General features: G+C 37.9%; 1 protein-coding gene across 4 annotated transcripts; it reads left to right on the top strand.

Annotated features, from left to right (window-relative positions):
* Positions 1-2,636: 2,636 nt before the first annotated feature.
* Positions 2,637-15,582, top strand: LOC4329729 (ent-isokaur-15-ene synthase-like). 4 transcript variants are annotated; one of them, NM_001401882.1, is made up of 14 exons: positions 2,637-2,902; positions 4,169-4,294; positions 4,740-4,801; positions 5,654-5,939; positions 6,048-6,228; positions 12,294-12,511; positions 12,628-12,748; positions 12,863-12,960; positions 13,074-13,285; positions 13,826-13,956; positions 14,048-14,143; positions 14,245-14,454; positions 14,537-14,678; positions 14,769-15,556. In NM_001401882.1, the coding sequence occupies exons 2-14, from the start codon at positions 4,180-4,182 to the stop codon at positions 15,360-15,362; spliced, it is 2,466 nt and encodes an 821-aa protein (NP_001388811.1). In that variant the 5' UTR covers positions 2,637-2,902; positions 4,169-4,179; the 3' UTR covers positions 15,363-15,556. The 4 variants fall into 4 exon arrangements, with proteins under 4 accessions (NP_001388811.1, NP_001388810.1, XP_015625944.1 ...); NM_001401881.1 differs by having other exon boundaries at positions 4,169-4,339; XM_015770458.3 differs by having other exon boundaries at positions 2,667-2,902; positions 4,158-4,339; positions 14,769-15,582.
* The last annotated feature ends 4,281 nt before the right edge of the window (positions 15,583-19,863 follow it).

Below are 19,863 nucleotides of genomic sequence, written 5' to 3'. Positions count from 1 at the left end.
AATGGGTGCAAAATCAGCTAAAAGAACTAATATTGTCAGTTTTCACACATGCTAAAAGAAAATACATCACAAATTCTAAAAAAATTACATCACAAATACATCACAGATCAAACAACATAGATCCAATGAATCACAAGTTCTTAAAAACACAAAGAAATCCCCAAATCAAGTCCTCCGCTTGCCGCGGGCCGCCGCCTCCCGCTCGCAGCCCACCGCCCGCCACCTCCCGCTCGCTGCACACCGCCCGCCGCCCGCCGCCTCCTCCTACCGCGGGCCGCCATCGCCTCCCCAGCCCGGCGGCCGCCGCCCCTTCTCCCGTCGACTCCGCTGCAGAAGATAGTGTCTGGTTCGATCCATTTAAGACGTGGGAGGGAGATATTTAGTCCCGGTTGGTGATATCAACCGGGACTAAAGATCCTCGGCGCCCTGACATCGTCTGACACAAATAGAACCGGGACTAAAAATGATTACCAACCGAGACTTAAGATCATAGAGTCCCCATGTACTGCTTAAACCGGTTTCTAGTCCTGGTTTCTCCAGTAGTGGAACAAGGCGGCATGGCTGTTGGCCCATGGCACAAGTTAATTGAGTTTTTGCTACCACGAATGATACTAGGCAAAGAATGGCCAATGCAATTAATTCAATTTTTTTTACATCAAGAGAATAGATCAAACAGAACAAATTAAAGAAACAGAACAAATTAAAGGGTATATGTCATAATTACACCCTAATTACACTACATTTACAGCCTACTTACATAATGTAAGTAGGGTGTAACTATAGTGTAATTACTAAAGTAGAATTGGAATGAGTACCCAACATCTTTTATATTGATGTGCATGCAAGTTAATGGTTCACAGTGATAGGTTAAGCCTTACTAGTGGAAAAAAAATTGACTAATTTTTAGTCTAAAATGTGTCTGACATTTAGATAGATACTCCCTTTTAAATTGATGTGCACATTAATGGTTCACTGTGATAGGTTAAGCCTAACTACTACCGTAGTGGAAAAAAAAACTGAATAATTTTTAGTCTAAAATGTGTCTGACATTTTACTCCCCAAAACAATACTACTATTCGACTTCACGATCCCTTTGCCGGTACCACCTCGCTAGCGACATGGTACTGCTCAGTACTACCAATTCTGAGCCGTCTGATCTACACCAACAGACGATCGGGATTAATTTGGAACCTAGCCCTGCTCCATCATAATAGCGTATGGACACAGGACTGATGAGCATCGTCTTTCTACCGCCACCCGCGCCTGGTTGCCGTCCTCGATCGTCTGCTCCGTCAACCACGGAAACTCTTACGGTTGGATGTACAGGTTCCGTTCAAGTTACATCCATAAATACATCACAAGTATATCGTTTTCGTTTATATATATGACAGCAAGTTTAATCAATTGTATTTTGGGCATGTCTGACTGAAGAGCTATGTTTATATATCAGCCACACTCTTAGCTGCACCTGCATGTGGCAGGTCAAATTTGAACGAAACAGACAACATACAGACACAGACAATTAAAATGATAGTAGACGCTGTTAATGTTATTAAATATGTTTGATCGTTCGTCTTATTAAAAAAGTTAAGTAGTTATTAATTTTTTTCCAGTCATTTGATTTATTGTTAAATATACTTATATGTATACGTATAGTTTTACATATTTCACAAAAATTTTTAATAAAATGAACGGTCAAACATGTGCTAAAAAATTAACGGTGTCAAATATTTAGAAACGGAGGGAGTAATATACAAGACCGGACAGATAAATTCTCCCGCTACCCTGTACGCACGCTTAGACCTTGTTTAGTTCCCAAAACAAAAACTTTTCACCTATTCCATCGAATGTTTGGACACATGCATGGAGTATTAAATGTGGAAAAAAAAACTAACACAGTTTGCGTGTAAATTGCGAGACGAATCTTTTAAGCCTAATTGCGCCATGATTTAACAATGTGGTGCTACAGTAAATATTTGCTAATGACTGATTAATTAATTAGGCTTAATAAATTTGTCTCGCAGTTTTCTGGCGGAATTTGTAATTTGTTTTATCATTAGACTATGTTTAATACCTTAAATGTGTGTTTGTATATCCGGTGTGATAACCAAACCTAAAATTTTTCCCCAACTAAATAAGGCCTTATAAACACAACTGGAACTTTGAGCGAGCGATGTTTTTATAAAAGGAACTTTCATGTAATTTTTGTACTAGTTGAGCACAAGGGGGGTGGGGAACTGTTTTTTGAGCAATTAATCTTTCTAGATATCAAAGGGCTCAGGACAAAACCACTGTATAAATCGGAAGCATATATGCTTGATTCACTGAAACTCTGAAGGGCCGTAGGGGACATCAGCAGTTGAAGGGCTGTATAAACTTTTGGATATACGACGATACATTTAACAAAATTTGGGTGTAATTTCAAAATTTTAGGACTTATGTACTGTCAGTGTAATTTACTGATTTTTTTTTTGCGTTGACTTTGGACTTGTAGTCTTTATTTTGTTATGATATATAGCAAAGGAACCATCTCACCAGATTAACAACTTGTCAAAAGTAGGGTCCCGTGTTACTTAATCATGATGTGATGCCACAAACCCTTCACAGTACTGTTTTGCATTAATACAAACGGGGGGATGCCGGTCTGCCTGATCAGGCTCTCGATCTCAGCCGCCTCTCTGGTTTACAGTGGTTGCTTCCCTTTACTCACCGGGGAGCAACATATAAGGAAGGTGAACACACTCGCTAGTTCCATGCGTGTTGCCCTCTTAATTTGATGCAGGCAGAAAGCTGATCAACGATAAGCTGCTAGTTCTTCCCTCTTGGAATCTCTTCCTCCTGCCCCCCTTGGTCTGCTACGTTTTGCTTCTCCAGCGTACGTCCTGCCTCTCGTCTGTACAAGGTGGGTTTCTTTCTCCGATGAATCTATAAACAGACGACCCCCTTTAAACATCTGTGTCCTTTTAGTGCTCTACACTTTGCTTCTAACACTACCGTTTGTGTTCTCATACACAGTGGCGAAGATCAATATTAATAGTAAAAGAGGCCAAATAGTCACCGCTGATAATAATCAATACGTAAAGTAGGGTTTTTATTAAAAAAACTTGAATTTCAGCTCTTAATTTGGAACTAGTCTTTATTTCTAAATCATTTCCATATAAACTATGGACGTATGAAAACAAAGTGGCATTTATCTGTGTTACTTCTCTGATCTCTGTCATTAATCAATTTTGTAGAACCTGTTTTTTTGTTAATGGGCTAATGTTTTCTAGACTTGCTAACTGCCTGGCCTTGCCCATAGAATCATACAGCAACAGGGGCTTGGGGGGGGGGGGGGGGGGTTTGACCCCCTCCGGCGCCCCCGACAGCTCCGCCACTGCTCATACAGGAAACAACCTCGTCTGACATAGTGTCAACCTTTTGCTATTAAGACTTATATTACTTGTTTCTCGTCCTTTATTCTATTTCTTTGCACAGACTTCATTGCACAATCAAATCAACTTATATTACTTGGAAGATACCCCCTTGGTTCCACAAAGGCTTCATTTTTGGGTCATGTGTCCAACATTTGACCGTCCATCTTATTTGAAAAATTTATAAAAAAACAAATTTAAAAGTAGTCACGCATAAAATATTCATAATTTATCATCTAATAAAAATAAAAATATAAATTATAGAAACTTTTTGAATAAGATGAAGAGTCAAACGTTGCATCCAAAAACTGAAAAATGGAGTCTTTGTGGGATGGAGGGAGTAGAATAGCACAAGTACACTGTTAATATTTCATACGAATAGAATAACCCATCATCTGTCCCGTAGGCTTAGAAATGGCACATGTAAGAAATGAAGTCCACATAAAGTTTAGTTTGCAAGATTTGATATATCAAGATAGCTCAGTCCTAAACCACATAAAAGAGGGTACGAGCGGTTTAAGTGTTCGAATTAAATAGATGAGTGGTCTATTTTGTTTGCTTTCATAGTTGAGGACTTGAGGGGGCCAATTGTACTTTTGTAATAGTTGAGATGGTAAACCGGAGCAATGATGAGAGGGAGTAATATAGATAGCTGAATATTGTGGTGACTTGGTCTTATCTTATTATTATTTTTTCAACATATATAAACCCATGTTGCATGTAACTCAAAACCATGCTGTGTAGTATCTTTACAGGGCAGTCGTGAATGATGCTTCCTATGAGTTCAGCATGCTCAGGAGGACAATTCCCCGGAGCTTCACCTCATGGGATAATACCAAAGCAGTTCAGCAGAGCGCCTCGTATTCGTGTCAGTATAAGAGGTATGAGGTACCTCCCAAGTGCTACAAAAGATCTCTTAATATATGGTATACCTCTTTGCTACTCCCTCCGTTTATAATAAGTTTTATATTATAAGTCGCTTGATTTTTTTTCTAGTCAAACTTTATTAAGTTTGACCAAGTTTATTGAAAAATTTAGCAACATCTAAAATATTAAGTTAGTTCTATTAAATCTAATAAAAATTAATATATTTTGTATAATGTATTTGTTTTGGGTTGAAAATACTACTATATTTTTCTATAAATTTGGTTAAACTTAAAAGAAATTTGACTAGGAAAAAAGTCAAATGACTTATAATATAAAACGGAGGAAGTATTTGAGAGTACAGTTGTCGAAGCTGTTATACTAGACAGATAAATTTTATTGTCTATCACAATCCTTTCTATTGCAAAGAGATATCTCACACATTTCCTTTGCTTTCCCCAGGAGCAGCAGGTGTTGAGAAGAGCCTGGGATTAGGGAGGAATGCGGGAAGCCAGCAAGGCATGGTACATGGCCCATTTTTTTAGGGAGTATCTAAAAAACCACCGCAAGTTTTTTAAGGGAAAAACTTTCAAATCTAACTATAGTATAATTGTAATATAATTCCACTATAACTATAATATAACTTGTATGTCAGTATTAAAATAATATATGCAACTTTATATCTAACTTATATAGAGATTATAATGTAGTTACAGTGTAACTACACTGTAGTTACAATGTTACTATAATGTAATCACATTGTAGTTATACTACAACTATACTATAGTTGCAATTGAATGTTTTTTTTTTGCCTAAAAATCTTGCGACAGTTTTTTAGCAATTCCTTTTTTTATTATAGAGTAATTCATTAAAAGAAACTCTTGGCCTCCGTACTGACTAGTGATTAGCCAGAGATGTGCACAACCAAAATACTGCCAAAATTAGTAGAAAAACCACAACAACATGACAAAAGATGAAAATGCATTTTGAAAGATATATGAAAAAAGAATACATGAAGGCCATCTATGCAAATGAGGCACTCTCCAAGAGACTGCGATAGTACCCTCCCAAAGAAAACATCATATATATGTTTACCAATATTGTCCTATCAAAAAGTTAGGTTTTCACCACAACAATTTCAATACAACACCTTTAACAAGGGATAGATAAACGTTGGCCACCAAGGCACCAACGACTGCATCCTATTAAAGCTTTAAAAAACCAGACTCGATTAGTTGTGACTATCAACAGATTTAGGGTAGATCAAACAGCAGCGTGCTCATACCATGTCGCAGCTGAGTATTATAACTAAACCTCATGCATTGCTTTGTGAAACATATCCATGGTTGAGTTTATTATTCCGATGGGATATGCAGCATAAGAATGAACTGCATGACAAGATAAGGAAGCAGCTTAGGGATGTCCAATTACAACCATCTTCATACGACACTGCATGGGTGGCCATGGTGCCAGTGCAGGGCTCTCATCAAACTCCACGCTTTCCGCAATCTATTGAGTGGATACTGCAAAACCAATATGATGATGGATCTTGGGGTACAAACCTGCCAGGTTTGGTAGTCAACAAAGACATTCTTTTGTGTACATTGGCATGTGTTGTTGCACTGAAAAGATGGAATACTGGCCGAGATCACATCAGCAGAGGTACAAAATCAATAATTGCATTCATGAGGGTGTTGTTTTAACCTTGTCTAGATCTTTGTACTGTAGGGTGAAACCTTCTTATATAGCTACGAAAAATGGTTTTGGCAGGACTGAATTTTATTGGAAGAAATTTCTCAGTTGCCATGGATGAGCAAACTGTTGCTCCTGTGGGTTTCAACATTACCTTTTCTGGCTTGCTTAGCCTTGCCACTAGAACGGGTTTGGAATTGCCTGTTATGCAAACGGATATTGATGGGATTATTCACATTCGGAAGATCGAATTGGAAAGGTTAGTCCATTGCAAAATCCAAGTGTGAATATTTGTATTTATTTGTTATTTTTAGCTTTGTATTTACGTGTCAACTAATATTGGCGGTGACACAGCGAGGCATGTAGGGCGTGTTCAAGTAGAAATACTTTTCTACCCTTTCTCATTAGCTTATGAACTAATTTGGTACACTAGAGTTCGATGAAGATAGCTCAATCTGCTACCTTTAATAGAACTAGGAAGGTAGCCCGCGCACATGCGCGGGCACCTTACTTAATGTGGTGAAATTTTCTTATGAATATTTATGTATGGGTGACTTTTAATAATAATGCTTTTATTATATTCTAAACTAAATTAAATTTACTTATTTTGCTTTGAACGTTGGCACCATCGCTACATATAAATTCTAAAATAAAATTACTTGAGATCGTGCAGTTGTGTCGAAACAATGTATGTGGTTCCCATGAGAAATTTTTTTATATTTTTTGACTGCCCTGAAAGATATCTTGCACCCCCTCCCGCCCACACCCCCCAAAATAGTCCAATAATGTCATTTATTACTGTAGTTAATTTTTATATCTATTTTCATTCTAACAATCCTCCTAAAATGTTTGAATTTTTCTATTTAGAATGAGTTTTAAATCCAACAACATTTTTTCAATTTATTTCATGTCCATTTTTTTTTGAGATTTATGTTTTATGAATCATCCTTGATATGCTTTGATCTTGCAAATTGGGATGAAAATAGAAGTGCATATAACCTTGCACAGGGTAAAGGCATATGTTTAAATTTTCTCTCGTGTATTGAAGTAATGATCATAGATTCATAGTATTTTTAGTGAATTCTCACTAAACTGAAGTCTCTTATAACAAATAGAAATTTCTAGATTGTTCTACGTTAAATGTCAAGAATTTACAATGTACTATAGCAAGTTTTACCAAAAAGAAAAACATGGACAATGTTAAGAGAAATTAATTAAGTTGGTAGAAAGTCGTTAGATGTCTAACAGGATATAAGTAATAGGTGGAGATCCATTTGTGGTTTTTCTTTGACATATAGATAATTTCAATTTTAATTGTCAGGGAGATAAAAAAACAGAGAGTAAAGGAATGGTGCATGCCACACACGGGCAGGGAGGGAGGAAGGTTTGGCATGTTTTTCTAAATGATTAATCTAACGACCTAAATGATTTGTCATATGTTTAAGTCGAAATCGATGGTTGGAAGTTTTCTTTTCTTGTCAGAATTTGGAGGATATTGTCTCACTTAAAAGAGCAATGTAACAGCTTAAAGAGTGTTTATAAGATGTATAATAGACTTTTAGCACCGCATGCCGCAAAGGAGCGGGAGGGAGGGAAGGATGTTTGGGGTGTTTCTTTTATAAAAATAGATCCAATGACCAAAAATAGTGTGTCAATCGATTCAAAATAATGTGTCCAATGATTTAAGTCAAAACCAATGGTTAGATGTGTCTTTTTTTCAAAATTCCTATGATTTTCTCTAATTTAAGAATGTCGTGTAATGGCTTAGAAGCGTTTATGCGATGTTAATGGGCATTAACACCGCACAGGGAGGGTAGGGAGGAGAGAGGTTTGAGATGTTTTTTATGAAAAAATTCTGCAACCAGAAACAATGTACCCATTAATTTAAATAGAAACCTATATTCAGATGCTTTCTTTTCTTTGTCTGTTTTTCTATTATTTTCCCTAATTTAATAGTATTTTCTCTAATTTAATAGCACCTTAGGATATTCTAAGTGACAGTTTGAGAGCCGCTAGACCTAGTACGTGGAGGTCTATTGTGTGTTCTTTTAACCTGTAAAGATAATTTTGATTTACGTACGTATGTTCGCACTGGACGTGGAGGTTCCGGATGTGGTTATTTTACAGAGATCTAATGATATAAAGCAATTAATGGGTCCACCGACTTAGATAAAAATTGATCTGAATGTGTTCTTTTTGTTTTGATAAAATAGGTCTAACAGGCTAAAACAATGGGTCCACTGATTTAATGAAAATTGATGGTCGAATTTCTTAATTTATTAGATCATATCTATAAATTAGATGCTATGATCGATCATCTTATTTATCGACCAATTCATGTAGATGTTGACAGAAGTTACTTAAGTCTGCACAAAGTTGTTAGATATCTAACAGTGTATGAGTAAAAAATTAGGGTGGCATATTTTGATTTTATTTTCTTAGAGGCCTCAAGATGAATGTGAGTTCAGCAGTAATAATTTTGTAGCGTTACATCATAGTCTATTTGGATCTTAATTATTGATTTAATTAAAAAATACAATGGTACAAATAGGTCATAAATTGAAATATAATTTAAAAGTTACAACTATTTAAAAGATTGTTTATCTATTTATAGAACTACCGAAACCAATAAATTAATATGAATGCATGGCCATAAAAACATTGGATGTCTTTTACCTTAACTAACTTAACTACCATAGGAGAGAGAAAAAATCAACAGAAGGGAGGGAGGGATGGCTAACATGCGTGCGCACACCGAACAGAGAGGAAGGTTTCGGACTACTTTTTTCGAAGATAGATCTAACTAAATCTTTTTTTTTAGAATTTCTAACAATTTTTTTATTTTGTTAGAGCGCCACATGGCAGCATATGAGCGTTTGTAGGAGTGCCACGTGGCGGATTAGGAGTGTTTATAGGAAGTTTAATGGACTTTTAGTATATAATAGAAGATAGAGGCAAAATTCTCATGCGTTTAAAATACTCCCTCCGATTCATTTTACCGTTTGGGAGGGCTAATCTCTTCATGGTGGAAAGCCTAGTTATGGGAACCACCGTAAACCGATAAAAACTAGAAATTTACCATAACTTGAAGGTTTTGTTTAATTTTTTTGAAGTTATATTAGCTGGCTTACTAGACCTTAAACACTACCGCACCCTAGTGGTAAGCCTGATTATCATGGTAATAACCGGCAGTAAAGCAAACCTGCTTGGTACAGATTAAATAAAGCGATTATAGAATACTTTTATTTTCTTTTTATGTATAACATCATTGAATTCCCCTCCTGTATATTTGTATTCAGAGTCCCTTTAATCCACCCCCTCCCACCCTCTCTATTTTTTTATTCCCTAACCTATCTTAAGCATACATCTGACTCACCTTTAGTATTTTGTTGATATCCTACAAAATTTAAAATTTCATGCAAAAAACAACAAGAAGAAGAAGAATGGGGATAGGAAGTGCAATGGAACTCCACATATTTAGGGAGGATCAGAGCCAAGATTAGAGATCCCTAATGGATAGGGGATGGGTTGAATACGAGTTTCAACAGAGTTTGCTAACATTTGATATTTAAAGTGAAGAAAATATGGAAGCATCATTTTGGAATATTTTTTATTTCATTTTTTCGCATTCTTAAAAACTATGAATTAAAGTATAATTTATTTTGTTGTGATTTATTTTATCAATAAATATACTTCAAGGATGACATATATTTTTACATATTTTACATGAAGATGTCCATTCGTCATATTAAAATTTTTGTGCAAATATTTTTTTCCCCGCAAAAAAAATATTTGCATGATAATTTTAATATGACGAATGGACATCTTCATGTTAAAAAGTTTACAACATCATATCTATATTATACTATTAATGCAATGGTCGTAGCAATGAATATTACAAAATAGTCCTACACATTTATATTTTTACACTACTTCCCTCATGTAGTTTGATATTACAACATAGTCCTACATGTGGTTTAATGTTATTTCATCTCTAAAATACAAATTTGTCATGCAAAGACATCTACAGGGACCAAATGTTCTGAAAACCTCAATTAATTTATCCAAACAATGCTTGCACGTGTATAATTCATGAGGGCCTATGAGCATCACACTTAGGCCCTGTATAGATGGGACTAAAACTTTTAAGTCCCTATCACATCGGATATTTAGAAATTAATTATAAATATTAAACGTAGACTATTAATAAAACCCATCCATAATCTTGGACTAATTCGCGAGACGAATCTATTGAGCCTAATTAATCCATGATTAGCCTATGTGATGCTACAGTAAACGTTCTCTAATTATGGATTAATTAGGCTTAAAAAAATTATCTCGTGAATTAGCTTTCATTTATGTAATTAGTTTTATAAGTAGTCTATATTTAATACTATAAATTAGTTTCTAAATATAGGGACTAAAGTTAAGTCCCTGGATCCAAACACCACCTAAGCCGTTGTAGCCTATAGTAGACCTTGTCCAATGGCAGTGCCGCAGAGGACGAGGTCACTATCACAGCTTCCATAAACCCCAGCAAGTTCTACACTGGCACAACCACCAACCCAAGATCGAGGGCCTCTGCACCATGAAGCGTGACCGGGACGAAAAGTTCACCGCTATTGACCTGAGAACAAAGGGCTCACCACAAAGAACAAGGTCAGGGACGGGCGACACTCTTGGATGGCAGTAGGATGCCATGAATGAGCGATGGGAGAGGTTAGGAATAGGGCGCTGTGCATCAGGGATGCCCGCTAGAGCATGAGGCAGTCCTGGTGGGGCAGCAATAAGCAGTGAGAGGTTGATCTCCGCACAATGAGAGGCTGGCCCAGAGCTGGTGGTGGGAGGATGGCTGGATGGGAACGGCGACACTCGGGGACAGGCGATGGAGGGCAGGGAAGTTGTCGGGATGCCGAGACGGTAGGGCGGAGGCGGTGGTGGGAGGATAGGGTGGGATTGGTTCATCCATTAGGGATGTTGGATCAAGTTGGAGCACCCAAAACCCAAATAATGACAGTTTCTTTTAGTACCGAAGATTCTTATTGACAATCGGCAGGAGATGTTCTAAGCCTTTGTATTCCGGGAGTAATTTCGAACTCTAAAAGTATTTATATTTTGGGATGGAGTATACTTACTTATTATACTTCCCTTATTAACAGGTTAGGTTTGTTGTTAATGGCACTTGCAATAAGATGTTTTCTTTCCTTACTATGAGGTTTTACCTCTAACAAGGTAATAGATTATAGAGATAATCCAAGAAATGCCATTGACAAGCGTCCAAATCCAAAAAATGTCATCGACAAGTGTAAGTTCAAAGAAATGCTATCGTACAAATTATTTTGTCCCAAAAATGCTATCACTGTTAGGAATTGACAGTGTTCTTACGGCGCGGAATGGACGGAACCCTAACGATGATGGCATGTTTAGGACAAAGTCATTTGTACGAAGACATTTCTTGGAACTCACACTTATCGGGTAGCATTTCTTGGATTTGGACGCTTGTCAATAGCATTTCTTATATTATCTCTAGATTATATCACCCATTGGATCAAACACCAATGAACTGTTCAAATATACTTGGAGCTCCTTAAGAAGTCCTTATATTTTGGCCCCATTTGATAGGGCTCCAAACTCCAACTCCTAGCTCTAAACTACAATTTCAGTGAGAGCTAGCTTCTGTTAGAGTTTGGCTAGGTTTCAGCTCCAGATCTGAAGATAAAAAAGAAAAAAAACTAAAAATAAAGAAAACAAGCCGCCGGCCGTTCGCTGTCCCAGGCGCGCCGCCCGTCGTCGTCTCGGGCGCCGTCGCCCGTCGCCACCAGACGCCGCTGTCGCCCACCGCTTCCCGCAGACGCCGACGATGCCGCCGCCGCCCGCTGACAAAGATGCTGCCATCACTCGCCGCTTCCCGCCGCCGTTGTCGCCCACTGCCGTCGACGCTGCCGCCCCGCTCGCCGACACAGATGTTGCCGTCGCCCGCCGCTTCCCGCCGCTACCCGCTGCCGTCACCACAGACGCCCATCAGGAAGAAGATGTGAGGATGAGAGGAGGTGTGGAGGGGTAGTTGAGTAGCATTTTCATGTAAATAGACTAAAAACTTAAAGGGTAGTGGGTCTTTTGGGGTGGAGTGGAGCTGTGGAGCAGCAAAAACCTAGCTCCACCCCCGTAGTTCATTTTCTAGGAATAGTTCTGCTAACTCCGCTCCAGAAAACGGAAGATCTGGACCGTTTGGCACAGCTCCGGCTCTAGGTAAGCTAGAGCTGTGCCAAACGGGGCCTTTATTTAGAATTTTCAATGTTATCATTTGATGATCTCCATGGTCAGGGATGCTTATGGTACAGCTTCATCAAGAAGAGCCTTCATGGCATATGTGTCTGAAGGGTTAGGCAACCTACAAGACTGGAATCAGGTAATGGCGTATCAAAGGAAGAATGGATCGATTTTCAACTCGCCTTCTGCAACTGCTGCTACAATAATCCATGGCCACAACTATAGCGGCCTCGCTTACTTGGATTTTGTTACAAGCAAGTTTGGTGGCCCAGGTGTGCCCCCCCCCTCCCCCCGGGTACTATATGTATTTTGCCCAAGCAAGTGACCAAGAATGTCAACTAGAAATATGAGATGTCAAATATACTAACTGGAAATGGGTGTTTTCCAGTCCCGGTGATGTATCCGCAAAATGCTTATTCACAACTTTGCATGGTGGATACTCTTGAAAGGATGGGTATCTCTGAGAGTTTTGCTTGTGAAATAAGTGATATATTGGACATGACATACAGGTAACAGCAACTCATAAAAAAATACCTAATTAAAAAGATATAGGAGAGGCTAATGATGGCAATTTGATGTGCCTTTGTACCTACTACTTTATTTCTATTGTATTATGTTTGCAGGTTATGGATGCATAATGAGGAGGAGCTAATGTTGGACATGAGAACATGTGCAATGGCATTTCGCCTATTACGTATGCATGGTTATGACATCACCTCAGGTACTGCATGGAGCTTCAGGACACTTAAATTTGAATGTCCTAGCTTTTGCTCGGTTTTGCAGTACAAAATTTCAATTGGAAATATTAATAATCATTTCGGAACTATTGAGCAGATGGAATGGCTCAATTTGTGGAACAATCCAGCTTTGATGATTCAATTCATGGATATCTAAATGATACTAAGGCTTTGCTTGAGTTGTACAAAAGTTCACAACTTCGTTGCTTGGAAGATGATTTGATTCTAGAAGAAATTGGTTCTTGGTCAGCAAGAGTACTACTGGAAAAAATATCTTCCAAAATGATACACATATCAGAATTACCGGAGGCAAGTACTAAATAGGCAAATTTTGCTAGACTACACTTAAAGTTTATGTAATTTGCTGGAGATCATTGTAAAAATGTGTCACGGTTGAAGGAAACCCTAAAAAAGCTAGTAATTTGCTAGAGGATATTTTCAGACCAACTAAAGAGAGCAAGAGTAAAGATATAAAATACTGCTTGCTAGTATTAATGTATTTGGGGTGATGGCAAATTTAGAGTCACATTTTTCTAAATTTTCTCTCCAACATCCATGTTACAAGTCTGTGACCATTGGGGCATTCTCGTTTATTTGAAGAATTTATCTATCCAATTAGGCTAAAAATGTCCTCTGCCAAATTACCAATTTTTTAGAGTGTTTTCCAACCATGACATGTTTTTATGATGTTTATATCAACAAATTACAAATACTTTGGGTGTTCTGTAGAAAAATTTGCCTACTAAATAACATCTTAGCGAACAAATGTTCTTGCAAAAAAACATCGCAGCCATGCAAAAGAAGGCGAATCTTTCTCATAATGCCATTATCATACTTTCGCTTTCGCAGGTGGAGTATGCCTTGAAATGCCCAGTCTATGCCATCTTGGAAAGGCTAGAGCAGAAGAGGAACATAGAACAATTCAAGACCAAGGAACAACTAAAAATCGAGGGCTTCAAGCTGCTGAAATCAGGATACCGGTAGATATCATTGTTACACATCACAGCCGTACAATTTATTTCTTTACTGTTGTAGTTGTCTAAATCGTGAACCTATTATAACATGGATCAGTGGCGTTATTCCAAATGATGAAATTCTGGCTTTGGCTGTTGACGAATTCCATTCCTCTCAATCTGTCTACCAACAAGAACTCCAAGACCTCAATAGGTGCGAAATCTATCTATATATGATCATATATACCTATCCTCGATTCATCCATTCCAATAAGATGTTTTTGATATCATTCACTAATATTGAGCATATGACAGTTGGGTGGCACATACCAGATTGGATGAGCTGAAATTTGCAAGATTAATGCCATCGATAACCTATTTCAGTGCTGCTGCCGTCCTGTTGCCTTCTGAATCAGCCCGCATTGCATGGACCCAGAACTGCATCTTGACGACCACAGTCGATGACTTCTTTGACGGTGAAGGATCAAAAGAAGAAATGGAGAACTTGGTCAAATTAATAGAGAAGTACAACACACCTGTACACTATGTCTTTTGTACAACTAATATCTATCAGTCCTGTTGTGATAATATATATCGTGCTGTACAGGTGGGACGACCATGGTGAGATTGGCTTCTCCTCCGAGTGTGTAGAGATTCTATTCTATGCTGTTTACAACACGAGCAAGCAGATTGCGGAAAAGGCCATGCCGCTGCAGAAACGCAATGCCGTGGATCATATCGCCGAATCGGTAAACCTATCTCTTCTACGTGTGTGAGTTTCCACTTTTAAGGCTTCTAGGTTTTAGTTTTCCACGATATAATATATAATCTATTTGCAGTGGTGGTTCACGGTGAGGGGCATGTTGACCGAGGCCGAATGGAGGATGGACAAGTATGTGCCAACAACAGTGGAGGAGTACATGTCAGCTGCCGTGGACTCCTTTGCTGTAGGCCCCATCATCACCTCGGCGGCATTGTTCGTCGGACCAGAGCTCTCGGAAGAGGTTTTCAGGAGCGAGGAGTACATCCACCTAATGAACCTTGCGAACACTATCGGTCGCCTTCTCAATGACATGCAGACATACGAGAAGGAAATCAAAATGGGGAAGGTCAATAGCGTCATGTTGCATGCTCTTTCCCACAGCGGCGGAGGCCGCGGCTCACCGGAGGCATCGATGGAGGAGGCCAAGAGAGAGATGAGGAGGGTCCTCCAGGGCTGTAGGTTTGAGCTCCTAAGGCTGGTGACTAGGGATGCGGGTGTTGTTCCTCCGCCGTGCAGGAAGCTCTTCTGGCTCATGAGCAAGGTTTTACACTTTGTCTACATGGAAAAGGATAGGTATTTCACGGCAGAGGGGATGATGGCCTCGGCAAATGCGGTGATTCTTGATCCCCTGCAAGTGACACTTCCTCCATCTGATTCGGGAACACTGTGACCACAAACAAAACCTGAATTGTGTACTGTGTTAAGCAGCCTGCGCAGGTGTTTATTGCCCGCGTAGCTCTCCTGCAAATTATAACTAGGTCGAAATAAGTTGCTTGTAATGTCTATTACTCAATAATTCTTGGTCTAGAATGCATATAGTGTATTCAAACATTTGACTTTTTAAGTATGAAATAAGTTGTTTGTAATGTATACAACTACTCTTTCAGTCCTGCAAAACAGAGTGAAGCGAATAAAGCATACACACATATAAGAGGAAATACACTTCCAGTGATTCAGGGGAAACAGATTAAGATCATATATGAACTGCTTTTTTCTTACGAAGTTGTAAAACATGCAGCTCCAAAGAAATCAAAAGGTACAATATTCAGCCATACCAAATATAATTTTTCAATTCGACATTTGCGTGCTAATATGCCACGTCTGAAAGGAAATTCTAACACTTTACTTCCTCCATCTTCTTATATAATAAAGTTAGTTAGTTAAAAAAAATAAACTAACCAACGTAAAGTAAAAGACAATTGTGTTCTTACTCCTATTTATGTTGCAGTTATGATTTTTTTCTGATTTCTTTAGGTTGCATATTTGAACTTACTTTTTTCAAACGAGGCTTCAGTATGCCCTTGTTCTGGATGACAGTAAGGTGGACTTCAGATTTGTGAGATAACATAAAAGGAAAAAAATATTTACAAAATGCAAAAGGACTTTTTTACCCTGGCAGACATAACTTACCCACCCCCATACCCAACTAGCTAGCCCAACACAATGTTCGTTAAGCCATTCCGTCCAAATCCCGTGCTAGGCTCAAGCAATCATTTGGCCATGCACGTGGTGGGGAAATGGAGAGGCGGTGACGAATCCACTTCCAAGCTGATCGTGCAACAGCTCGGAAAAATCAGGCAATCAAAGCGCCCCGGGGCTGCCGCTACAAGCTGTCAATGCATCATGCAGCCACACGCCATCGTCGAGACGCCCGGGGACTACCGCCACGTGATCTGGCTGCCCTAGGCCCAGGAGTGCCGTCGGCGGCAGAACCGCCGCTCCCGAGCGTGGCGGTAGCGGAGACGGAGGCCAGCGCGGTAAGCGGTTAGGTGGGAGTAAGACGGCACGGCGAGCGGCGATGGAGGAGGAGGGCGCCGGTGCGGGGAGGGGAGGGGAGCACGCGGCGGAGGTGGAGGTGGAGCGTGCGGCGGAGGAGCGCGGCCGCCATGGGAGGCGAGGTGAGAGAAGAGGAGAGGGGAACCGCGACGCGCCATGGCCCCTAACCCCAGCGACAGCGCCGTCGTCGGCGAACAAGAGGAAGGACGAGGCGGGGGTCTCGTCGAATCAGGCGGCGGTGCGGGAAGAGGAGGAGGAGAGGCGCTGGTTTGGGGAAAGAAGAGGAACGAGATCTGGACTCAGATTTGGAATCGGCTAGGGTTGAGGGAAGTACCAATTTTGATGCGATTTTACCAGAATAACCTTGCTATCTGGAAACCTATTATACAAGTTACTTGCACAAAATGGTCATTTAACCTGGAAATTTCAAAATATTAAAACTTCGAATCGAATTTTATCATACTAAATTAACTTATGTGGAAAAGTTGTATAACTTATTGAGATCTACAACTTTTATTTTGGTTATTTCTCTATCTGAGTTTGATTGATCTATATAAAATTTGAATTTTAAAATACAAGAAATTCAAATAATTTTTCGGGTAGTAAATGATTTCAAATGAAAAAAATGTCAACAACAAAGTTGAATAACATATCAAGATCTACAACTTTTGTTTTGGTCATTTTGCTATATGACTTTGTTTCAATAATTTGAATTTGAATTTCAAATTTTGATAACTTCAAACAACATTTTCAAATACTAAATGATTTCAACTAAAAAAGTCATCAACAACAAAGTTGTATAACTCATCAATATCTACAACTTTTGTTTTGGTCATTTTGATATGACTTTGTTTTAAATAATTCGAATTTGAATTTCAAATCATGACAACTTCAAACAATATTTTCAAATACTAAATGATTTCAACTAAAAATGTCATCAACAACAAAGTTGTATAACCCATCAATATCTATAACTTTTTTTTTGGTTGTTTCTTCATCCGACAAAGTGATAGTAACATTGTTCACAAAATTTACATAAAACCAGATGTAAATTTTGTGAACAATGTTATGTTGTTTGAAGTTGTCATAATTTGAAATTCAAATTCAAATTATTGAAACAAAGTCATATAGCAAAATGGCCAAAACAAAAGTTGTAGATATTGTGAGTCATACAACTTTGTTGTTGATGACTTTTTGAGTTGAAATCATTTAGTATTTGAAAATATTGTTTGAAGTTGTCATAATTTGAAATTCAAATTCAAATTATTGAAACAAAGTCATATAGCAAAATGACCAAAACAAAAGTTGTAGATCCTGATAAGTTATACAACTTTGTTGTTCACAACTTTTTCATTAAAAATCATTTACTACCTGAAAAATTATTTGAATTGCGAGGAGGGAGGCAAAATAGATTTCTCAGCGAGGGAGGAGCAAAAGGGCTGGGCCGGTGGCCCAAAGTGGGAGGAGGGGAAGGTGAAGCCGGCCCGAGGAGGGAGAGAGAGACTGTGGGCTGAGGGAGGGATAGAGTGACACATGGGCCGAAAAAGGCCCAAGGATAGAGAGAGGGATTTTAATTTATTTTTCATTTATTTTAGTAGGTTAAATGAAATTTGGGGAATTAAAACTAGTTATTGAGCTTCGAAAATTCACGAAAAATTTTAGAGAATAATTTAGACCACATAGAATATTACAAAAATATTTCCGGCCATGACTTTTAAAGGAAAATTTTAGTTTTTTTATTAATTCTAGAAATGCATATATAAATCCGTAACGTTTGCTTTTTGCCCCTTATGACAAATTAATATTTGTCACAATGACGATTTCTAGTTGGTATTTAACGACGAACACCTTTTTTTCGTCACTAAGCCACCCCATCTCATACTAATCGTCATAAAATGGAATGTGCTAATGATGAGTAGCTCCGATGTCATGAGGAATTCATCACAGAAGGTCATATTTCTTGTAGTGAGTCATCCTGCCCTTCTATTCAAAAAAATAATTTGCTACTTAAAAGCAAAGGGTTGGATATTTTCAAATCCTATCAAATTAATTCCTTAGGAATGACTAAATTCATGTAGATACTGAAGAAAAGTTAGAAAGAGGTATAACGTAATGGATATTTTCCTTTGAGTCGTTCTCTAATATATTTTTGTGTTTTTTCTTGCAATTTCTAAGGAAAACTGAGTTTTTATTTGTAGTAATCAATGATGCATGAATAAAAATAAGTAAATCGAGGGAGGGAATTAGAAAATTAGGAAGGACGCTATTTAGTAGGGTGTCCGGCCAGCCATGGATACTTTACACAACAACGTCTAGTGGTGGGACGTTGAGCTACACAATATCCATGTTATGGTTTGATCCAACAACTCGTGATAGTGAGGTTTGTTGTACCTCTCGAGGTACTAAGTACTACCAGTAACCAAACAAAATCTGGCTATCTATCTATCTATCTATCTATCTATCTATCTATCTTCTATCTATCTATCTATCTATCTATCTATCTATCTATTATATACTAAAAGTCCATGAGACTTCCTACAAACGCTCTTAAGCCGCCAAATGGCGCTCTAATAAAATAGAGAAAATCCTAGAAATTCTAAGAAAAAAGCAAAAAATCTACCCCTTGATTTTCACTTAAATTGGTGGGTCCTATATTATACACCATTAGATAAAATTGATCTTAAAACAAACTAAATACTATGGATCCCACCTATCCTCCTCCTGTGCGTTGGCAGGTGGCAGGTTCATACGTACATGTACGTATGCTTCCTTCCTTTCTTTTCCTTTTTTTTCCTTTTTTTTCTTTTTTCCATATATATATATGTATATATATATATATATGTATATGTATATATATATATATGTATATGTATATATATATATATATGTATACATATATATATATATATATGTATACATATATATATATATATGTATATATACATATATATATATATATGTATATATATATGTATATATATATAATGGATATTTTTTTAAATAATCATAATTTTACAAAATAAAGAATCTACCATCATATAACAAAGAAACTTCCTTTCAAATATTGCACTATTTTAAAATAAATTTTACACATTTACCTATTAAACGCACTCAAGCCGCCAAGTGATGCTCTAATAAAATAGAGAAAATCCTAGAAATTCTAAGAAAAAAAAACATCTACCCCTTGATTTTTACTTAAATTGGTGAGTCCAATATTATACACCGTTAGATAAATCGATCTTAAAACAAACTAAATATCATGGGTCCCACCTATCCTCCTCCCGCGCGTTGGCAGGTGGCAGGTGGAGTATATACGTACGTACATGTATGTATGCTTCCTTTCTTTTCCTTTTTTTCCTTTTTACATATATATATATATATATATATATATATAT

Source organism: Oryza sativa, chromosome 2 (genome assembly GCF_034140825.1).
Source record: "Oryza sativa Japonica Group chromosome 2, ASM3414082v1".
Lineage (NCBI taxonomy): Eukaryota > Viridiplantae > Streptophyta > Magnoliopsida > Poales > Poaceae > Oryza > Oryza sativa.
Note: the sequence above shows the minus strand (reverse complement) of the source record. Positions and strands in the feature narration are given on the sequence as shown.